At 44.3% G+C, this 20,397-nt stretch overlaps 1 protein-coding gene across 1 annotated transcript; it reads left to right on the top strand.

Annotated features, from left to right (window-relative positions):
- LOC139926798 (MAGUK p55 subfamily member 7-like) lies at positions 1-16,768 on the top strand. The gene is made up of 18 exons (XM_078287571.1): positions 1-25; positions 346-464; positions 1,258-1,335; positions 2,916-2,996; positions 4,613-4,747; positions 6,481-6,562; positions 6,670-6,755; positions 6,986-7,063; positions 7,664-7,860; positions 8,018-8,076; positions 8,292-8,308; positions 8,744-8,780; positions 11,443-11,616; positions 13,819-13,899; positions 13,999-14,092; positions 14,459-14,567; positions 15,404-15,547; positions 16,538-16,768. The coding sequence occupies exons 1-18, from the start codon at positions 1-3 to the stop codon at positions 16,766-16,768; spliced, it is 1,827 nt and encodes a 608-aa protein (XP_078143697.1).
- Positions 16,769-20,397: the final 3,629 nt, after the last annotated feature.

Raw genomic sequence — 20,397 nt, 5'->3', positions numbered from 1 at the left:
ATGCTGAGTCAAACAGAACACAGAGGTATGTACGTATATGAGCTGGATAGGTTTTTTCTTTGGTTTTTGCTTCCCAAATCCTGTCCTTATGGATAAAACACCTGCATAACTGGAACATAAAGGACCGATCACGATAATAGTTGGATGTTCGGCTGTATACACAAAGTCTTGTAAGGACTCTCCTATGGGAGCTTTTTCATCACACCCTCCGTTTAACCTTTAACCCCTGACCTCACCCCATAACCTTCAAAACAACCCTCTCGTAAATCAAGTAGAGATGCAGGTGTACCGCTCATTGATGTGGTGTGTGTGTGTGTGTGTGTGTGTGTGTGTGTGTGTGTGCAGGCGTATGCGGGCTGCTCACATCAGTGATGTCTGGAACAGAGTCTCACACAGACAGAGAGGAGGACTACAAGTTCCTCCACAGCATGCTAATGGAGAAGAAGCTCCACCTGCTCTTCAAGGTGCAGATAATCTTACACCCACCCACACGCTGTATAATTATTTATTGTTTATTTCCTCCCATTTAGGTCACATCATCTATCTTTGCACTTGTCTCAGTTGTAAGTCCCTCTCTTGTCTGCAGCTAATAGGTCTGTGAAAACAAAGAGATGGGGTCACATAACCCCAATTTTACTTAAACTGGTTTCCTTTAAGTGTTAGCATTTATTTTGAGATTTTTAAGGGAGGCTTAGGTCTGGCCCTGGCAGTCCTGGCAAATTACAGATATCTAAATTCCTGATGACCAACAACAGAGCTTTAGTTCCGCCTGTAAGGCTCTTTAAGATTAGAAACAGAGACTAATTGTTCCTGTTTTGTTGTTGTTGTTGTTGTTGTTGTTGTTGTTGTTTTCTTACAAAAAGCACTGCCAAGGTGTTCCTCTCTTCTTCTTCTTCTTCTTCTTCTTCTTCTTCTTCTTCTTCTTCTTCTTGTGACTGATTATTAATAGTAGGCTAGTAGTAGCAGTAGTAGTAATAGTAGTAGCAGTAGTAGTAATAGCAGTTGTAGTATAGTAGCAGTAAGAGTAGAAGTAGTTGTAATAGTAGTATAGTAGTAGCAGTAGTAGTAGTAGTAGTAATAGTATTAGTAGTGATAGTAATAGTAGTAGTAGTAGGCTAAAAGTAGTAGCAGTAGTAGTAGTAGTAGTATATTGATAGAGGTATAGATACAGTCAGACATTTGGACACACACACACACACACACAGTGCGTCTTTACTGCACTGTGGGCTTAATTGTGACACTTTACTGACTTGACAGATCCACGAGCGGCTGAAGCGTTTTGAGAAGCGCAGCGCCGTCCCGGTCCAGGAGCATGCGGCGGGCCTGGCCTCCGATGTGAGTGACTCCCTCCAAACTGCTTCTGCAGACAGATGCACTGCCTAGGATAAAAATGCATTTTGACAGGAAAGGCAAAGTGGAGGATATTTCATTGTTCAAATTGTTTCCTGTGTTATGCAGATGACTCTCTTCTTCTCACACTGAAACATGTGCGGAATGCACTTTCCCATTTAATGCGTATTAGGCGTTGAAATGTAATCTCCTCACTATGTCACCTTGGGTATGATTAGAGCTAATCCCTGCTGTTTCTGCGCAAAAAGATGTGTTTTAAAGCACATATCATTTTATGTCTGTATTCCATGAAGGCCGGTCACCAAGGACAGTGCCGAGCATTAGGCTGTTAAAATCATTTTGTGCGTAGTCTAATGTTTCAGGTTGGAGGAATACAATTAATTTCAGATTTAAGATGAAGTGACACAGAACACTCCCACTACGGCTGTGATCCAAACAGCACAGCTCCCTCTCTATTCCCTTCAACTGTGCATCTATTATTTCATATACCAGTCTCTTTCACTCCTGTTCCCAATCATCCCTTTTTTCCCCAACTCATCTCTCCACCTCCTTTGTACTATTTTGATAACCCTTCTTTATTTCCTGGTTTCTCCCTCTTGTTCCAATCTGTAACCTGGACAAAATGCTGCTATAAGGCCCTTGGTTTTTTTACCCTTTTCCCTTACTCCATGCTTCCATCCTCTCTTTCTCTCCATCTCTTTTCCCTCTCCACTTCCAAATCCCGCTCTCCTTCCATTATCTCGACCCTTCCTCCTCCCTCTCTACCCTTTCTCCTTCCCCCTCCGTTTGCTTCCTTTTATCTTCTCCCTATACCTACATAGTTGCCGCCATGTTTCCATACTCTCCCATCCTCCACCCCTCCCTCCACGCACTCCTCCCCATCTCCTTCCTTTCACTCCCCGTGCTTGGAGATTCGCTTCGACAGCCACTCTCCGCCTGGCTTAAATCATCAGGGCCTACTGGTGGGGCCAAACCCGTGGATCTGTTTCCCCTCAGAGAGGCTTCTGTTTGCTCACAGTGGAAACTAACGACCTTCATACATTGTGTTTCTGGAGTGCGCCCTCGACATCTTGAAGCAGTCGGAGTCATTACAGTAATACGCTTGACAAGGCGGCGGCTGCACACAGTCGCTCGCCGCCTCGCCGCTCGCAGCCGGCGGTCAAGGCTGCTCCGCTTCAGCCGCCGCCGCAGCTGTCGTGTAAAGCCTTGAAGACGCGTGAGCCTTTCCTGACAGCGGCCGAAGACGCAGAAAAACCAAAACACGAACAGAGAGGAACGGTTAACGAAAAGCAAAGTACCAGCAAGTTGGAAACATATGTAACGGATAAACGGCAGTACTGATGATGTGTCACTGCAGTCTGAATCAGATATACGTCGCATTAGGCCTGATCTGTCTCTCTGTCTCTGTCTCTGTGCCTGTTTCACTGTCTATGGTGGAGCTGGGAGGAGGCTTAGCTTGAGGAACTAGAACAAACCTCACTCAGGCCATCATATGACTGTATACCTCTAATTATAACAATATTCTGCCTCTCTTTCTCTCTCTCTCTCTCTCTCTCTCTCTGTAGTTGGTGGAAGAGCTGATGCATCAAGGCAGGAGAGTTGAAGTCAAAGAGCTGGTTGCCCTCTTATCCAACCCCCACTTTAAGGTGAGGAGTATTCCCTTCCATGGTGTAGATAGGTTCTTCTAGCCAGATCAATCTAATACTTTCCCTTCGTCCAATCAAATCATCTCATTTCCACCGGGGAAGTAGCCTACGATTCACTGGCCTCTTCATCTCCGTAACATAAGAGCAACCCGCACGCACTTTAACACGCCCAGAAAGTGTGTGAGCGCACTGTTTTCTGCCGCTGAAGCATATCCCATAATTGTCACTCATATGGACCATTTGTGAAAGAAGAAATTAATCCAGTCATAAAATGTTGTTTTGCTTTCCCCCCCCCAGCGCTCCAGTGTGAAAGGCTCATTAACAATGAAAGTAACCCACTTCTGAATCATGTTTCGACACTCGTGTTCTTCAACATATCTGACGCTGAAGGTGCAATTTGAAAGATCAGATCACCCGACTACACTAAAGCACACGTTTCTCATGCTTCATCGGAGCTGTTCTGATGCTGTTCAGGAGATTGAACACTGTAACACACACACACACACACACACACACACATAGTATTTTGTTGTTTTGTGCTGTAACTGCACATCCTATAATTGCCTCTCACACACACCATACAAACTGAGAAATGTATCCAACTGTAAAATATATTATTCCTTTTTTTTTTATTCATTTCACCTCATCGTTCTCCCCATCGGAGGGTGTTGACATCTATCAACCGCACCAGCATTCAAGCTAATCTACTCCTGAGTTCTGTTTATTAGTGCTCACCCATGTAGAGGACCAGACTACTCAAGCGCCCGTTTCCCCATTTCAGAACCGCTGACAATCATACCTCAGACACACACACACACACACACACACACACACACACACACACGGTGCATGGTTTTCCAGTGGGCTGCTCTTAATGAGGAGCAGAAGCCAGCCGCGAACCAACAGGTTTGTTTAAACAGCCTTAATGACCTGTTTGTTCTTGGCCCGAGCGCGGGAGCTCACACATACTTGCGAGAGACACTGGGTATAATATTCTGTAAATGAATGTTTGTTTTTGCAAAGCTGTCTCTGAAAGTGACCAGAGACACATTGCTCATGCGCTGGCAGCTCCCGCGCAGAGTAACTGTTGATGGACGCGGGGATAACAAGTAGACTAACTGACAGATGGATTGGCTGATTGTTAAAACGGAGTTGATGAGCAGATGTTTCCTCGCTCCTCGTTCTTCCCGGGTTACGGCGCATTCCTTTTTAGGAATTGTATTTTCTGCCGGCCCCGTAATGAGAAATTACTGTACATCCAGAATATTGTTTTTCTGCAAACAAACTTTGGGGGTTTTTCCGCACAGCCAAAGCTAACAAAGAAAATGAACTTAAATGAACTGTCCTGGCTTTGATGCTCATTCATAGGTTAGTTTTACAGAAATGTGCTGGGAAGGAGATATTTTAAAGCCAGGGGCGCTGCTAGTGAGGGTGGGGTGAGCGGGGGGGATACTTTCAGGTGGCCCTTCAGAGAGGTGAGGTTCTTCTGCACTAAGTTAGATGTATCAGGGTGGGGGGGGGGGCCCAGTGTCACATCTTTGCAGGGGGCCTAGAATTCCTATTGACGCCCCTGAATACATGCCAGCATCTTAAATATATTTCTGTTTCCATCATAGAGTTTCTTGTCTGTCCATGACACGGTGGCTCAGAGAGACTTTGAGCCCGCTCTGCCGCCGATACCTGATGGCATCCTAGAGGAGGACGAGGACTCGCTCAGAATTGTCAGTCTGGTCAAAACCAAAGATCCCCTGGTCAGTAAACGTCTCCATGTCTTTGTTTTTCAAAAGTCAAGTAAAAAAAAAGTCAAGGAAAAATTCAAGACCTTACTGTAAACTCTGATATAATGTTCACTGCTTCTATGTCCCCTGTTTTCACACATGACCCAGAAAAAGCCTAGTTTCTCCTGACTGTAAACATAATTCCACTCGGTTGAATGTCGTTTTTTTTCCCCCCTATCCAAGAAAATCCTTCAAAAAGCTCCGAAAAACCAAGCGTAGCCATAACTTGACTGTCACAGTCTCACTGTACGTATGTCAGCCTGTTTCTAATTTGGTCAACCTGGCCTTGTAATTGCACGCAAAACAAATAAGGCTGTGTGCGCGATGTAAAAACGCAGGTATTAAAGTTAAGACAACCATGTAACAGGGCAACTGGGCTCGAAAATGTGCAATTTGTCCAGCAACAATATCTGACGTGCGGAGGCGGTTCAAAGCAATAAAAGAATCCGAGCGACTCAAGGCGGAACTTTTGTGCGGGGACTGAATTTATGTCATGTTGTCAAGTAGCGAGACCGCTAAAGCCACGTAAGCAAAGGTGTAGCCAGGACCAAAGCCCCTTGGAATGAGGGGAAACATAAGGAAAGAGGTTTCTGCAACAGCCTGGATCACCTTTGTCTCCGGGCTGCTGCTGCTTGCTTTCTTCAAAACCACGACTTTACACAGTCAATTCTTCCACATCTCTGCTGCCATATATCAGCTGTGACACACCGCAGAGTTGCAGCGTTGTTGTGAAGTATGTGCGTGTGTGTGTGTGTGTGTGTGTGTGTTTAAGCATGTGTATATGTACCCATGCACTGTAAAAAACCTCCATCCTTTAACAAAGTCATTTAATGCAGTATTGAGCCTTAAAACAGATGGAAAAATCTGCTGTTTTGGGGGATAATTTCACTAGTTTCCAATGTAAATCAACTTGTTTCAAGAATTTTCTTGAATCAAGGGTCATTTTGTTGATACTAATTGAGTGATCTGCCTTATTCTGCCATGTTTCAGGATTGTCAATTTTTTCAAAAAAAATTCCTGTATCAAGTGATACTGCATGGGACACAAATGGAATTATCGCACACCATTGGAAGTAATTTTAACTTTATTATATTCTAAGAGCAAATATGAGAATAACGTCCTTATTAAGATGGACATTTTTTTGCAGTGTGTGTGCCTGCTCTTGTGTAAGTGGTTCAGCTTTGGGACGGGAAGGTACTCAGAGCCAATAATAGAGAACATACTTTTGTATTGATCCCAAAAGTAGATTGGAAGGGGCCTGACCTTTTTATGACACAGTCTCTTTGATCGATCCAGTATGTTCCCGTTTTCCAGACAACAGGGTTACACCCCGGCGTGAGCTGATTGTAGGCAACTACATAAGATGCTCTTTTCCATTGCGATTTGCTCCACATCCATAACATCTGTTGAAAATAATGCTGATTTGGATAACCTTTTCCAGCGCTCTGTGTGTTACATGAATGCAGCCGGCTAAATGGTCCCGTCTTGATACAAATAACCCTCGTCGGAATGGAGGGACTTTATTTGAGTAGCTTGTCTGGACTGTAATAAAATCAACATGTTGCTCTCGCTCTCTTTGCCTCGCCATCGCTCCCCGTCTCTGTCCATCTTTTTCCTCTTTCTATCCATCGATTTATCACTCATCTGCTTTTCTATTTGTTCTTCACCCATCCATTCATCACCACCCCCCCATCTGTGCAACACAGGGGGCCACAATTAAGAGAGATAAATCCTCTGGGGCTATTGTTGTGGCACGGATCATGAGAGGAGGTGCAGCGGACAAGAGTGGTAAGCTTAAAAACGTTCATTTATTACAGTCTACACTTATGCTGTTATTCCATAGCGGTCCTGCCTGAGTTGTAATAGCATTATGGCTCTTGTGTAACATTTCGTAGGCCTGATTCATGAAGGGGACGAGCTGAAGGAGGTGAATGGAGTCTCACTGGAGCACAAGAAGCCAAAGGAAATCCTTCCTCTTCTGGTTAGTCTCATCTCTCCCGGTCACGTTGTTTGCTTCAGTGTCTCTTGATTGGCTATTTCTGTTCTCTCTCTCTCTCTCTCTCTCTCTCTCTCTCTCTCTCTCTCTCTCTCTCTCTCTCTCTCTCTCTCTCTCTCTCTCTCTCTCTCTGTTTCTTCCCTCTCTCTCTGTTTCTCTATTTTTCCTTTCTTCAGTCTTTGTAAGTGAATGTTGTGTTGCTGTTCTTGTGTCAGGCTCGGTCTCAGGGTGAAGTTACCTTCACAGTCATTCCTGCTTCCACCAAGGAAGAGGTGTCATCCAGTAAGAAGAAGGTACAGTAAATATAATATACACATCTTTTTTTCCCCCCATGATGTGTCCTTTTTAGTCTTTACATTTATATGGAAGCTGGCTGAACTGGGAAAGATGCCCATCTGATTTCATGCTGTAGAAACAGATGAAATCAGTTGTACCTCATGTGTTGAGTCAGTTCTTCACTGAGCAGTACCAATTTAATAAAAGGAAATTTTGTGTTATTGTGGAAAGGGTTAGTTGACAATTAATGAAAACATTTTCCTCTTTGTTTTCCACTTTATTTATTAAGAAAGAACTCTAGGTCATTGCCACATATAAATGGAATGGAGGTCCAAGATGGAAACAAGGGGAAGGGAATTGGGGCATTTTAATGGGTTGAGTCAAATGGATTTCAATGGTCATGCATTTGTTTTTCAAAAACAACACCAAAATCTATGAAAAAGTACAAGACAAAGATGTTGTGTTCATTGTCAGAATACAGGAAAAGCTCAGACAGCTTCAGTAGAAAGAGACAGAAAACATGAAATGTAACATTGACATCAACTGGGAGTCTCTTTCTTTCCTCATCTGTACGAAAGCTGTTTTCAGCTAAATCATTAAACCGCTTTCCTCCCCAGTTGTTCGTTCGGACTCTTTTTGACTACGACCCCAAAGAGGATCCCACCGTCCCCTGCAGGGCGGCGGCGCTCGCCTTCAAGAGGGGCGACGTCATCCAGATCGTCAGCACCGAGGACGACACCTGGTGGCAGGCCCGTCGCCACGGAGACGGCGACGCCCGGGCGGGGCTCATCCCCTCGCAGCAGCTCCACGAGAGGTGCTCTTCTTCTGCTGTTGCTGCCACTCGAATGACCAAAAACCCCCTCGGATAATTCCCGAAAGGCATTTTGACGAACCCCCTTTTGATTCAGTCGTGTTTTCTCTGTCGTTCCCTTCCTTCCTTCCTTCCCTCCTTCCTTCCTTCCTTCCTGCAGGCGAGTTGCCCTGCAGCGACCTAAAGCCCTGTTCAAGCCCCGGCGAGTCAAACCAACAGGTGATCCGCAAACATTTCCCCGTAAAATCGCCACACCTGCAAAGAATAAAAGAAGCCCATTTAACACTTACCCAATAAACACATTAGAGATCCCCCAGGTCAATAGGTCGTGCCTGAAGGTCACGGTCAAGGTGAAGGTCATGGGTGAGCTGAACCTCCCCTCTGCTGTCCTGCTGTTGCGCTCACTGCTCTTGTTCTCCCCACATGCTGCGCAGATGATGAGGAAGGTACTGTGGGTGCTTACCTTGTTACCTATGATATGTATTTTGAATAAAAGAGTTTCATCATCCAATGGTAATCACTTTCCTCACTCTGTATTTCCAAAATGCAGAGGATTCTGTTTCCAAATATGTTTTTATGTAGTAAAACCAGGGCTTAAGATAATAACTTTAATGGCATTCCACAATACTTAACTTTCATGCCAGCAATCACTTTGTAAGAGTAGAGTAGTTATCAATAATTTCAAATTGTGGATATGATTTCTAAATAAAAGTCTTATTAGAAGTTTTCTGTGTTTACAAAGCAAATCATTTGGACATTAGGGTCAGAACATGTGCTTATACTTTGAGTATGAAATTTCAGAGCAGCGAATATGTCATCCCCTTGCGGTTTGTGTCCACAGTTTCCTCACTCTTCCTTCTGTCTTCCTCTTTTTCCAGTCGTGGAGGACGCAGACTATGGAGCAATAACAGGAATTCACATTGGTGAGATGCTTGGCTTTCTCCCCTCAAACCCCACTGACACTGGAAAAGGGACATCTACCCGTACGATCCAGGCGGGGAAGGAAAACCAGAGAGAAAATGAAATCCTGGCTTTATTTACAAACCAGGTCGTCTGATGATGTAGCTCTGTGGTTCGGAGACTTGGAGAGTGAACTAGAACGGCAAATGAGGTTTTAGCTGTCCCATTTATCCCATTTGTCTTGATCTCACGGATTGGATACGATGTGTTTGCATGCGTAGTGTGTGTGTGTGTGTGTGTGTGTGTGTATGTGTGCACCTATGGCTGATTGTGAAAAGGCCCTTATGCCTGTGCAAGGCAAGGTGAATTACAGATGTTGCTTTATATCAATTGTGAGAGTCATGTGCATTTAATAATGTGCATTTGATCTTTCCTCAGGCCAGGCCAGGTTCCACCTGAGGATGTGGTTCAGACTCTGCATTTCCTCCGAGTCTGGGATTTAAACTGTTATTGATCACTTAATAGATGCCACAAGAGCAACTGCACGCACACTACAGAGAGGGGAGAGTCGGTGAAGAAGAAGGGACATAGTAGTGTATTATAGATACACAAGCAAAGGCATTTTTTAGATCACTGGTGAACTAAATATAGCATTTTTGTTAGTCTGTCAGTTTTTGCCATGTTCACTTTTACATATCAGGTTGTTTTGGCTGTCAGCGAACTGCAAAATAGTGAGATTGGATCATTTTAGTGAGACTGGTAGCTGTACCATGCAAAAGTACCCAGATGGTCTGAGTTTATTTATGGAGGACGATGAGGTTTAATACTGAGAGTTGGTTGCACTGCAAGCTGAGGCTCATATCAGCTAATCTTGACATTATGGGGTTCAAGTCCAGCTCATGACCTATGTTGCATGCCATTGCCTTCCTTCTCATACTCATCTGTCCTCTCACCCTTCACTGTATAGTGTATACTGTCCAATGAAGCGGAAATGTCATAATAACATTCCCACAAAAAGATACTATGAGTTAATGGTTATTTAATGCCGAGAGCTGGGCTGTTTTTCACTGAAAGATGAGGACTGCTCTCTGAATTGCATTGCCAGAATTACTTAAGACGGAGAATTACTTTGGGATGTTGTTTTCCTCCACGTCTTAGATCTCATTTCCCCTGAGGAAATAAGAATGATCCCTTTTCACTGTCTAACGTTGGTTTTACACACTATCTGTTACCCTCTGACAGACTCTGGGTGAAATCATCAGCTTAAATCACCCGTCACAAGCGTGTCAACAACAAAAAAATTTGAAATCCCCGAAAAACGGCAAAGCAGACAGGGGGAAATGGACAGATATGCTTACATTGTGAAATTACAGCTGACGTCAAAGCATCCCTGGCAGAGGGAGCCTGCCAAGCCGGGCCAAACCACAGTCGCATGGCAGACACTGGCTGTCAGACGGCCTACAAGCCACGCGTGACCGACTATTCTGGGATGCTCGGCTCCCAACTTGTCGTCTCTTGACTCTCGCTCCGCTGGAGAGTTCTGTTAGATCGGGAGAGTGCGTGATAACAGTTTTGGGGTGGCAGTGTTGATGGTTTCTTGAATGCTGCTTTCGTCTGGTGTCCTGCCACCCATGTGCGCTGTAGCGCTCTCTCCAAGTGTTGTGATGATCCTTGTTGTCATCAAGGGTATTGCTGTTGCCTTTTTAACCCTGTTGAACAGCTCCAGTGTTCACAGTCTTCATCGTAGGTGTGTCCAAAGTTTCTGATAAGGTGAATTGAGGGAAGCAATGTGAAATGGACAGTGAACCTTGGACCAAAACATGTGATTGATTATTGATTGTTTTAGAAGTGCGACTAGTACGCATTAGCTTGTAAGTCTTATATGATGGTGGAGTTTGTTAATATCAGAGGTGTGACCAAGTCAACTTTGATCGAGTCCCAAGTCAGTCTCAAATCTTGAGGCACAAGTCTCAAGTCAAGTCCAAGTCAAGTCCATGTGATTAATGTCAAGTCTAAATGTAGAATAGCAAGTCAAGTCAGAACAAATCAAGAGTCCAGTATCGATTTAATATCTTAAAGAAAACTAAATGACTTTTCAATGCAATATGGTTTTAATAGGATAAAAACTTCAGAGCATCATGAGTTTGATTTCTATAATCAGTTTCAACTTCAATAAATTCAATCATTCCATACAAATTTAGAAAACAGAATTTAAATTCAGTCGTCTGCTGGAACAAATCTCATCACTTTCAATCTAAGTCATTTACACAAACAAAAGATCTTTAGTCAAGACTTTAGAAACCTTTTCAAGTCATCAAAGTACAAGTCGAGGTCAAGTGCCAAGTCACCAGAACCCAAGTCAAGTCGAGTCCAAGTCAAGTCCCCACCTCTGTTATATATAACTAAATTACATGACCAAACAGACTTTCACGAAGGACAAATTTTGGCCTCCTTTGCGCAGTCCTGCTTTATGTCATGGCAAATATTCTTCTGCTGCCCCGTCTGTCCAGCTTGCTTTGAATTACGGGAAAACACCATGACTTAGTGTCAACATGAACTTGTGTTTTTGACGGCTGTCATAGTGAGGATTTCCCTCCTGCTAGGTTCTGAGTAACACACCTGTCAGGTGGGCTGGCGCGTACGCACATACCCACGCACTCACACATCCATCTCTCCCCGTCCCAGCTGGCTTGAGAAGGAGTTTCCGACTGGGCAGGAGGGGAAGTCGGGCCAGAGCGGCGGCCCAGTCCAGGAGGAGGAGCGCTGGGGCGGATGGCTCGGTCCGGACCCCTACCTACATGGAGGTGGTTCCCTACCGTAGGGAGACCAGGGACAGACACCGCCTGGTGCTCCTGGTGGGTGAGTGTGACTAAAACACATGTAGAGGAACAGGTAAGTTCCCATCCTGTGTGTGAGGGGGAGTTGATGAGCGAGGCACTCATTCTGCATTGTGACTTTGTGATTCATGTAAATCTCGATTTGAATGGCTCATAAAACAGGTTCCCATGCTGTGAATTTATCTTTATTTTTACTATTTTCCACATTTTAGAATAATAGAAAAGACATCAAAACTATGAAATAACACAAATGGAATTATGCAGTGACCAAAAAAGTGTGAAACAAATCAAAACTATCTTGTATTTTAGATTCTTTAAAGTGGCTGCCCTTTGCCTTGATGGAAAGGCAAAGGCTTTGGAAAGAAATTCATACATAGGCATCAACTTCACTATTTATATTTGTCTGAGAAACTAATTTCAAGCATTTAAGTAGAAGCCTTTAGATCAAAATGGCTTTAAGAGAATGAAAAACATAGTGCATTCAAGCAGGTGTGTCCAAACTTGACTGGTAGTGTATATCGCATGGACACATACTATATACAGCCCATTGGAGATACCTGTGTTTTTTTAGTCTGTGAAATAAATTCAAGATCGCATGAGCCCATTCAGTAAAGGGACACTAATACTGAAGCTGTCGTTGGTCAAAAAGAATCAGTAATGCTTTGATGAAGATTTATGATTCCAGTCATGAGTGCGAGAACAATCTTTTCCCGTCAGACTCACGTAAACACTGTCAGAAAAGTCCAAGTCAGAATATATTGTGTTCTCTAAAGTTACCTAAGAGCCCACCCCAGATTCAGTTCTCTGCCAATCCTGCAGGCCTGCTCTATGTACTTTTGAGCTATATCTCTCCCAGGAGAATCTTACCCTGAGCCCCGCTGAAGGTCTTTTTAATGTCATATTACAATGCCGCTGTAGGTCATCTGTGACCGAGGGAAAGTAGAGGACTGAGAGGAGAGATGGAGCGAAAGGAATAATTGAAAGTGGGAAGGAGGCGAGAGGAGAGAAACACAATGAACCGAAGAGGTGCAAAAAACAAAGGTACAGAACAGATAAATGATAGACGAATGGAGAGAATGGGATGAGTGGATTGCGAATAAGATCCCTCATAATGTCAGCCAAGTGCTCCATCATCAAACTGGAACAGTTAAGACAGCCTGGATTTAGATTTAGACCTCTTTAATTGAGTTGGAGCTTACCCCGACTCTGGATTATGTTTTACTGTCTGCAGTGAAGGCTCTTCATTGACCGGAGGTCATCAATAGGAATATATAGCTTATTGGCAATGAGAGTTATAGACAGGAAAACCAAGCCCTGGATCGCTAAAACAGGACCAGCTGGATCAGGTTTGACCAGGTTGGAAATTCAGCCTTCTCTATCTGCATTGTATACCCGCTTTCAGTGAAACAATAGACTGCGCTGCCCCAGGAAACTTGGTGAGAATGACTGCCAGCCACTTTAAGCCCAAAAGATCATGTAGCTTTTGGAAAAAAAAAAAAAGGACAGAAGAAAGTATCCGTAGCGCAGGATGATGCTCCTCTGCAGTGCCTCGGAGCAGCTGCGAAAGACATTAGCAATGTAAGAGTGGAGAGTCTATAAACTTGATATTTTGTAATGTATCGAGGTCATGCAACGCCGTGATGGAAAAGGCAGGTATGTCAGGAATCCCACTTTCAGACAACACTCCATTTGAGGCTGATGCAATCTGGGGCTGCTGAAGCCTGCGCTGGAAGAAAATCCCAGATGCTGTGTGTGTGTGTGTGTGTTTGTGTGTGTGTGTGCGTTGCGCTTTGTCCTGTGCATCCTACACTCCTAATGACACTGATACTTTGTGGCTTTTAGATGTGATGCTATGGATTTTCCAGAGGGTATAGAAGTATTAAACCTTTGAGAGAGAGAGAGGGAGAGAGAGAGAGAGAGAGAGAGAGAGAGAGAGAGGGAGAGAGAGAGAGAGATGCAAAACTAGCAGAGAGGGGAGGATTGGAGAATCATAGACAGATTGAAATCAATGTGAAATCAGAGCTGTCTGTCTGCCTCTCTCTCCCCCTCTCTCTCTCTCTCCCTCTCTCTCTCTCTCTCTCTCTCTCTCTCTCTCTCCCTCTCTGATGATAAAGACAGATGCGTCTCCAGATCGCTAGAATAAAGGCCCATTTGATGTCGGGCTTGTCGTCAGGAAAACATTAGCACACTCACAGAACGCAGCGTTTTGATCTTTTGTCTCCAGGGCCCAGCGGTGTCGGCGTTAACGAACTGAAGCAGAGGCTCTTCATCTCTGACCCCGACCGCTACGGCGTCACTGTCCCACGTAAGACAGACGCCTAAGAGTTTCATTACCGATACTGGCTGGCACGCTTTGGCTCCTCATCTCTTTACGTTAGACTCTTCTTCTTCTCTTCTCTTGCAGACACCACGCGTGAGAAGAGAAGGCAAGAGAAAGATGGGGTGGATTATCGTTTTGTCTCCGTTCACATGTTTGAAGAGGATATTCTCAATCATAGGTATATTATGCTGGTGCCATTCATCAGGTTGCCATTTCCATGGTGATAAAAAAAACAAAAACATCTCCAGTCCCAATTTTGTTCTGTGGCTGTCTTTATTTTATTATTTTACTTCATTTTACTTTTATGCTTTTATATGCTTGTTAAAGCCCTTGGTAAGCTGTTTTAAAGAAGTCAATACAATTATACTTTATTAGAATTAAACAACTATGTATATTATATTATATTATATTATATTATATTATATTATATTATATTATATTATATTATATTATCGTCATGATCATAATTATTGCTGCCTGCCTGCCGTCTTTTAGGCTGTCTTCCTGTTTGTCTGTCCTTGTGTCTCTGTCTCTCTATCTGTAGGTTTGTAGAGCATGGGAGGTACAGAGGACACTACTATGGAACAAGTCTGGACTCTATTCAGCGGGTGAGAGCGGAGGGCAAGGTGTGCCTTCTGGATGTGCACCCTAATGTGAGTGGGCCAATCACAATCCATGCCTGAGTAGTTACTGAGCCAGTTCAAGGCGGACTACTGTTAAAGGACACACAGAGTTTTTGAAGTGGTGGGAACAGTAGAGAGTGATGATGATGAGAACATAGACACCAAAATCATCCACGTGTCCCCGGTAAATCACTCCAGTGCTCCATGCTAACACTTCTGAGCATGAGTAGGCAACTGGCATTATCCAAAGCACTGCAATTTTTATTAATAAAAAAGTTGATTTTATTATATGACGATTTATACATTTTAATAAATTAAATTTCATAAACTCAGTGTAACTTATATAGTTTATTCTTGGAATTATTTCAGGTGTATTCATCCATTGCACAGTGATTTGTAGCTGTAGACAATCTCACATCGCCCATCACATTCACTTCTTATGGAAACAGGGAAAAGTAGACCCTGGTAGTTCAAAACTGTAAAAAATTTACAGTACTGTAAATTTGACCAATCCCCTACACAAAACCACCAAACTTGACCGCATATAATTTAAGATTGCTCACCATTTAGCTTTAGAACTGCTACAAATTCTCATTTTATGACTTCTGAGATAATGCTAGTCGCCTACTATCACTCAACATAGTGTATGCTAAAGTGTTAGCATGGAGCCGCAGATGGATCTTTTTTTCTTGTCTACGCTCTCATTAGTTAACGGATAAGTTGACCAACTGGCCAATCTTCCAAAAAACTTGAATATGTTTCTTTAATTCAGCCAATAAGAGACAAGTGTATGTTGTTTAGACTACATGTCGTACTAAAAACAACTCCTTCTGCCTCCACCTACTTCTATGTCTTCGGCACTACAGAAAATAAAGCATGTGCACACAGCCGAATTCAAACCATACGTGGTGTTCGTGAAGCCGCCGCGCATCGAGGAGCTGCGCCTCACCAGGAGGAGAGCCAAGTTCATCTGTGATGAGGAGGACACGAAACCAGTCAGGATATTTTCGGTAAGGCAACCTGTGCCACACACACACACACACACACACACAGAACACATTCCATCAGGTATGTATCATGCGTGAAGTCAGGTAGTTGTTCCATGTCGTGTAACATGCACAGCATAGGGCGGTGTGAGGTCAAACGCCTTGACTTTAACACACCCACACACCGCACGCACACTCTCAAACACACTTACACACACGCCTAAACTCACACGCAGGCTCTCACTCATGCACACACACACCTTGCCTTACACATGGCTGACCCTGCGGCTTACATGTGACATTTAAGAGACAGGAGATCTCTTGAGGAGGGGCAAGGCTGCTGGGTGGGTGGCTGCTTGTTCCATAACTGTGTTGCAGAAGAACATATAGGTGAGTACAAGGGGTGAAGGGTTACATCTTGTGTGTGTGTGTGTGTGTGTGTGTGTGTGTGATTGAGTGAGTGAGTGAATGAATGAGAGAGGGAGAGAGGGAGGGATGTTGTGTTTCAGTGTCTCTAGCCACCAGTACATGTATGTGTGTGTGTGTGTTGTTGTTGTATGTGAATCACAGGACGGTACACGTGTCTGTGGCAGGGCGAGAAGATACCAGGTCACTTTCATAACACCCATCTGTCTTCTCCTTCACTGTTTGACCCCGGCTGCCCTTATTAAAAGGCAGGGTCGTACACCTGTGTAGCAGCGTGGCTGGAGGTTGCCCACTGCCAAGCACCGAAGCCCTGACACAGTTCAGCCATATCTTTACAGGACCTGTGCTTTCAGAGTGCACTACAGCTGGTGTGAAAAGGCCCCTTATGCTTTACTCTCAGCATGTAACGACTGCCGGCGCGTTACGCCTTGGTCGGTGGAGTGGACCGGTCATGGGGATCTGTTTCTTACCCTGTCCCGTCCCGGATTATTCTAAAACGACTTGTCAGAGGTTGTCAGATGCTATTAGCCAGTGGAGTCAAGGTGTAGCATCCTATCAACGCCTCCGACTTGTGTTTTTCATTCGCAGGAGGAGGATTTTGAGGACATCATCGACTCGGCTGAGACCATGGAGAGCCAGTACGGTCACCTGTTCGACAGGGTGATCGTCAACGGCGATGTCGCCGCGGCGTTCAGGGAGCTGAAGGCAGACCTGGAGAAGATACAGGGGGCAGAGGTCCAGTGGGTTCCTGCGGAGTGGATCTGCTCCTCGCCCATGAAAGCACAGAGATCTTGTGGTCACATTGCAGGCTGGATTTGAACTGGGATCTCTTATGCGGGAACCCAGATCACTGCAGTGTACTAGCCATCCAAAAGCAAAGGAGGCATTTAGTTCTGTATGTGCTGCTGCCAAAGTACAAAAAATGATATATATATACCATATATAAGATATCAAGATAGTATATCCAGTATAATCCTACTGTCTTTTAAATTGAGTCTTGATTTTTTTCTTATTTCAAATGCTTTCATGTTGTCAAGCTAGGCCTGTGTATCCCATCGTGTCCCTTGAAAACAGTGTGTAGCTAATTAAGCCAAACAGAAACCCTCTCGCTCTCTCCCTCCCTCCCTCTGTCCCAGAGCCAGTTCTTCTGTTGGCATTTGGCTGAAATAACGTCGGCTCGCAGAACGAAGAAGAAGAAGAAGAAGAAAAAAAGAAAGAAAACTCTCCAGAACTTGTGGCCGCGTGCAGCCCTTCCCTGCCAAGTCGCAAACATCAGCATGTAATTATTCTGACAGCTGCTGCACTTCAATTAACTGTAATGCACACCAGAGGAATATTATTAGCAGCAGTCGGGGGAGACACTCGCCAACGACATGCTATACGAAGTCGGGATACAGACAAGATAACAGTCAATGGAAGCCTTCAGACGAAGCGGCATGTCAGCCTGTTTTAGCCGTTCAGGGCAGTGATATTTTCAAAGGCTGTAAGTTATGTACATTCATAGATAAAGAAGGTACTGTGTGTCATTTACACTCCAAATGATGTAAATGGATTATACACATTGTATTACATGAGCTGTTGAAATTTTTATTCCAACCACACGGATATATGGGTCTTTGAGGGCTTCAACTGATGTGTTTTTAAGTTCCATACATGTACAATTGAAGGCCGACTCTGCTTTGAGAGTCATGCATTACTTAAAGCTGTGCTGTACAATACCATTATTGAAGGAATTCAGAATAATTGGCAGCAACTCGCCATTAGTGCCACTCCATTAGCAAACACTCATATTTGACTATCACAGCTGCTTCTAAACCATGAGACGCACAGTGCAGATTTCACCCGGAGCGATCGGAGCTAATTGTATTTAATGGCTGCATTCCTCCACATTCGGGGGGTTTCCTTCCCCTTTTCGGACGCCGCGGTCAATTGGGTGTGAAGGAGTGTTAATGTGTCCATCATGCCGTGTTTGGGAGGAAGGGAGAGCAGCGTGATGTGGAGGGAAGGTAATGGGCTTCTGGGGGATTTGGGCCTTACGCGCGGACGTACCGAGAGAGGGAGAGTTACGAGCGAGCATAAAATCCTACTGTAAAGGCAGGGTGAGCCTCGTCATAGCGGATTAGGCAGGGGGCAATGAGCAAATCGGTGGAGCGCACCATCGAGTCAGAGGCCGAATGAAGTATTTATTTACTTTGGCGTCGACGTCAAACACAGTCGACGATGGCGGGAAGATGGCGGAGTGTTGCTTTGTCTTTGGGTGCTGATGGAGAGGCGGCCATCGGTGTGTGTATACATGCATCCCGGTCACCAAGTGTAATAAGCAGGCTGTCGGGGCAACACTCAAAGCTCTGCCCGCCGCCTGTGCCAGGTTTGAAGCCCGACCTCAGCCAAGCATGGCAGTATAATTTCATCACACCGCTGAGAATCTGCAGGCACCCTCTGAGATCATAACGATGCCATTAAAGACACCGGAGCGATCCAATGAAAACCCCCCGTTTTATGTTCGCTGCAGCTCCCACTTCAAACATTACGCAGAAGTATGATGTCAATTGGTCTCGGTTAATTTGGCTCAATCATGTAACTGTCTGTTCGAGGAACTTGAAAATAAATACGGCTGATGTCGAACAATATCTTTGTGTCGGCATGCGATGTTCATAACTTATAAACTACCACAACTGTATAACACATGCTCAAAGTATATGGTGGTTAATTATGCTTCTTGAAAACAGGAGGGAAGCTCCATCTTTAATAAAAATGAAATTTCATTACAGAATAGGAGGTATTCCCATCTTATTAATAGAGGCATGTGAGTAGGAAAATCCCCCTGCAAACAAACAGTAAGAAAAAACCAAACCACTCAAATACACACACACACACACACACATTTTGAATGTTCTAATCCACTGAATTAAATTAGAATTTACATAAGATTCAAATCTTGCAGAGGGTCAACACAGTTTAGGGACATTTGAGGATACAAAAAACAGACTTTTGCTAGTTGTTTGGCTCTTTGGATAGACCTGGGGTTTGTGAACCTGGAACACACACACACACACACACACACACACACACACACACACACACACACACACACACACACCCTCAGACAGATACCCACATCAGCGCCAAGCTATCCAAACAAGGCAAAATATATGTCCCTTCACAGTGTTTTTCTACAGGTCTCCAGGCTGCTGAATGTAGGTGCGTTCCCACCTAATATCAACAGTTGAGCCGGTAAACACATCACAGAGGGACAGGACTAAATGGCCTGTGATCCCATGTAGCATTCTCTGACCGCCGCTGTGGAATGTGAGCGTGGAATTTACTGCACCTAACGGGGATGCTGCTGCTCCATGTGTTTTTCAGCTTTGAAACCATTGAAACTCAACCTCCCTACTGATATGGGTGAATTATGAACAGGGATAAGAGTTGTGGAGTGCTTTAATATATCTACCAGTCTGTGCTGAACAAGTGCTGCTTAGATTTTAGTCTCTAACTGTGCTGAACACAGGCAGGTTTGTAAAGTCGTGGCAATCACATTACATAAGATATAGGTTATACTAAAAATAATATAATTTGATGTTTTTGAGACACAGGATTCACAGCAGTCATTATAGTTTTTTTTTGTTTTGGGAGGATGTTTGCATGCAGAGAGGACGAACACATGCGGTTGACAGCTAAAGTTGGACTATCAGGCTCTGTCCCGGGCCGGGTGCCTGCATGTTGTCATAGCCTACAGTTATACTAATGACGAAGCTAAAGCTTCTGTCAGACCCAGTTTTCATCATTGTTCCTAAGCCTTGTTACTAAGTGCTCCGCTGAAACGGAGACAAACACTGACAAATATGTGCATTATCTTTGGATTATCCTCACTCCACGCACGCATCTGACACACACTCCATCCTCACACACGCACACACACACACTGGCCAAGGATGAGATGAGGCAAAGATCAATTTCATTTTTCCATTGTTTGTGTTGACTTCATTACGGGCCAATTTGTCCTCAAATCCATTTGAACTCAGCAGGATTCGCTGCCGAACACAAAGCGCAGTTCGGCGGTTTTGCTGGTTATTAAGCACCATGTAATTACACCCGTAAATTTCCAGAATCCCCTGGTAAAACATATATTATTATTTGCTGACACGACTTTTGGTGAAACCACAAGCTCCACGAGAGTCGTATGCCTCATGAAGAAAATATGAGGGCATGTCAGACTGCTTAATATGGGCTGCACGCTCCCCCCCCCCACCCACACACACACACACACACACACACACACACACCAGACAAAATCTCAATAGTAAATTTGATGACCACATCTGCTGATATTCTTTACATATGATACATTCTTCAAAACATGGTGTGCTACTGGCACTGCCGCTCAGCAGAGCTTTTCTTCCCTGAGCCGTCCTGAGAAGCGATTGGACGCTGAGGGAGCCAATAGG

The sequence above is a fragment of the Centroberyx gerrardi genome, chromosome 13 (assembly GCF_048128805.1).
Source record: "Centroberyx gerrardi isolate f3 chromosome 13, fCenGer3.hap1.cur.20231027, whole genome shotgun sequence".
Taxonomy (NCBI): domain Eukaryota; kingdom Metazoa; phylum Chordata; class Actinopteri; order Beryciformes; family Berycidae; genus Centroberyx; species Centroberyx gerrardi.
Note: the sequence above shows the minus strand (reverse complement) of the source record. Positions and strands in the feature narration are given on the sequence as shown.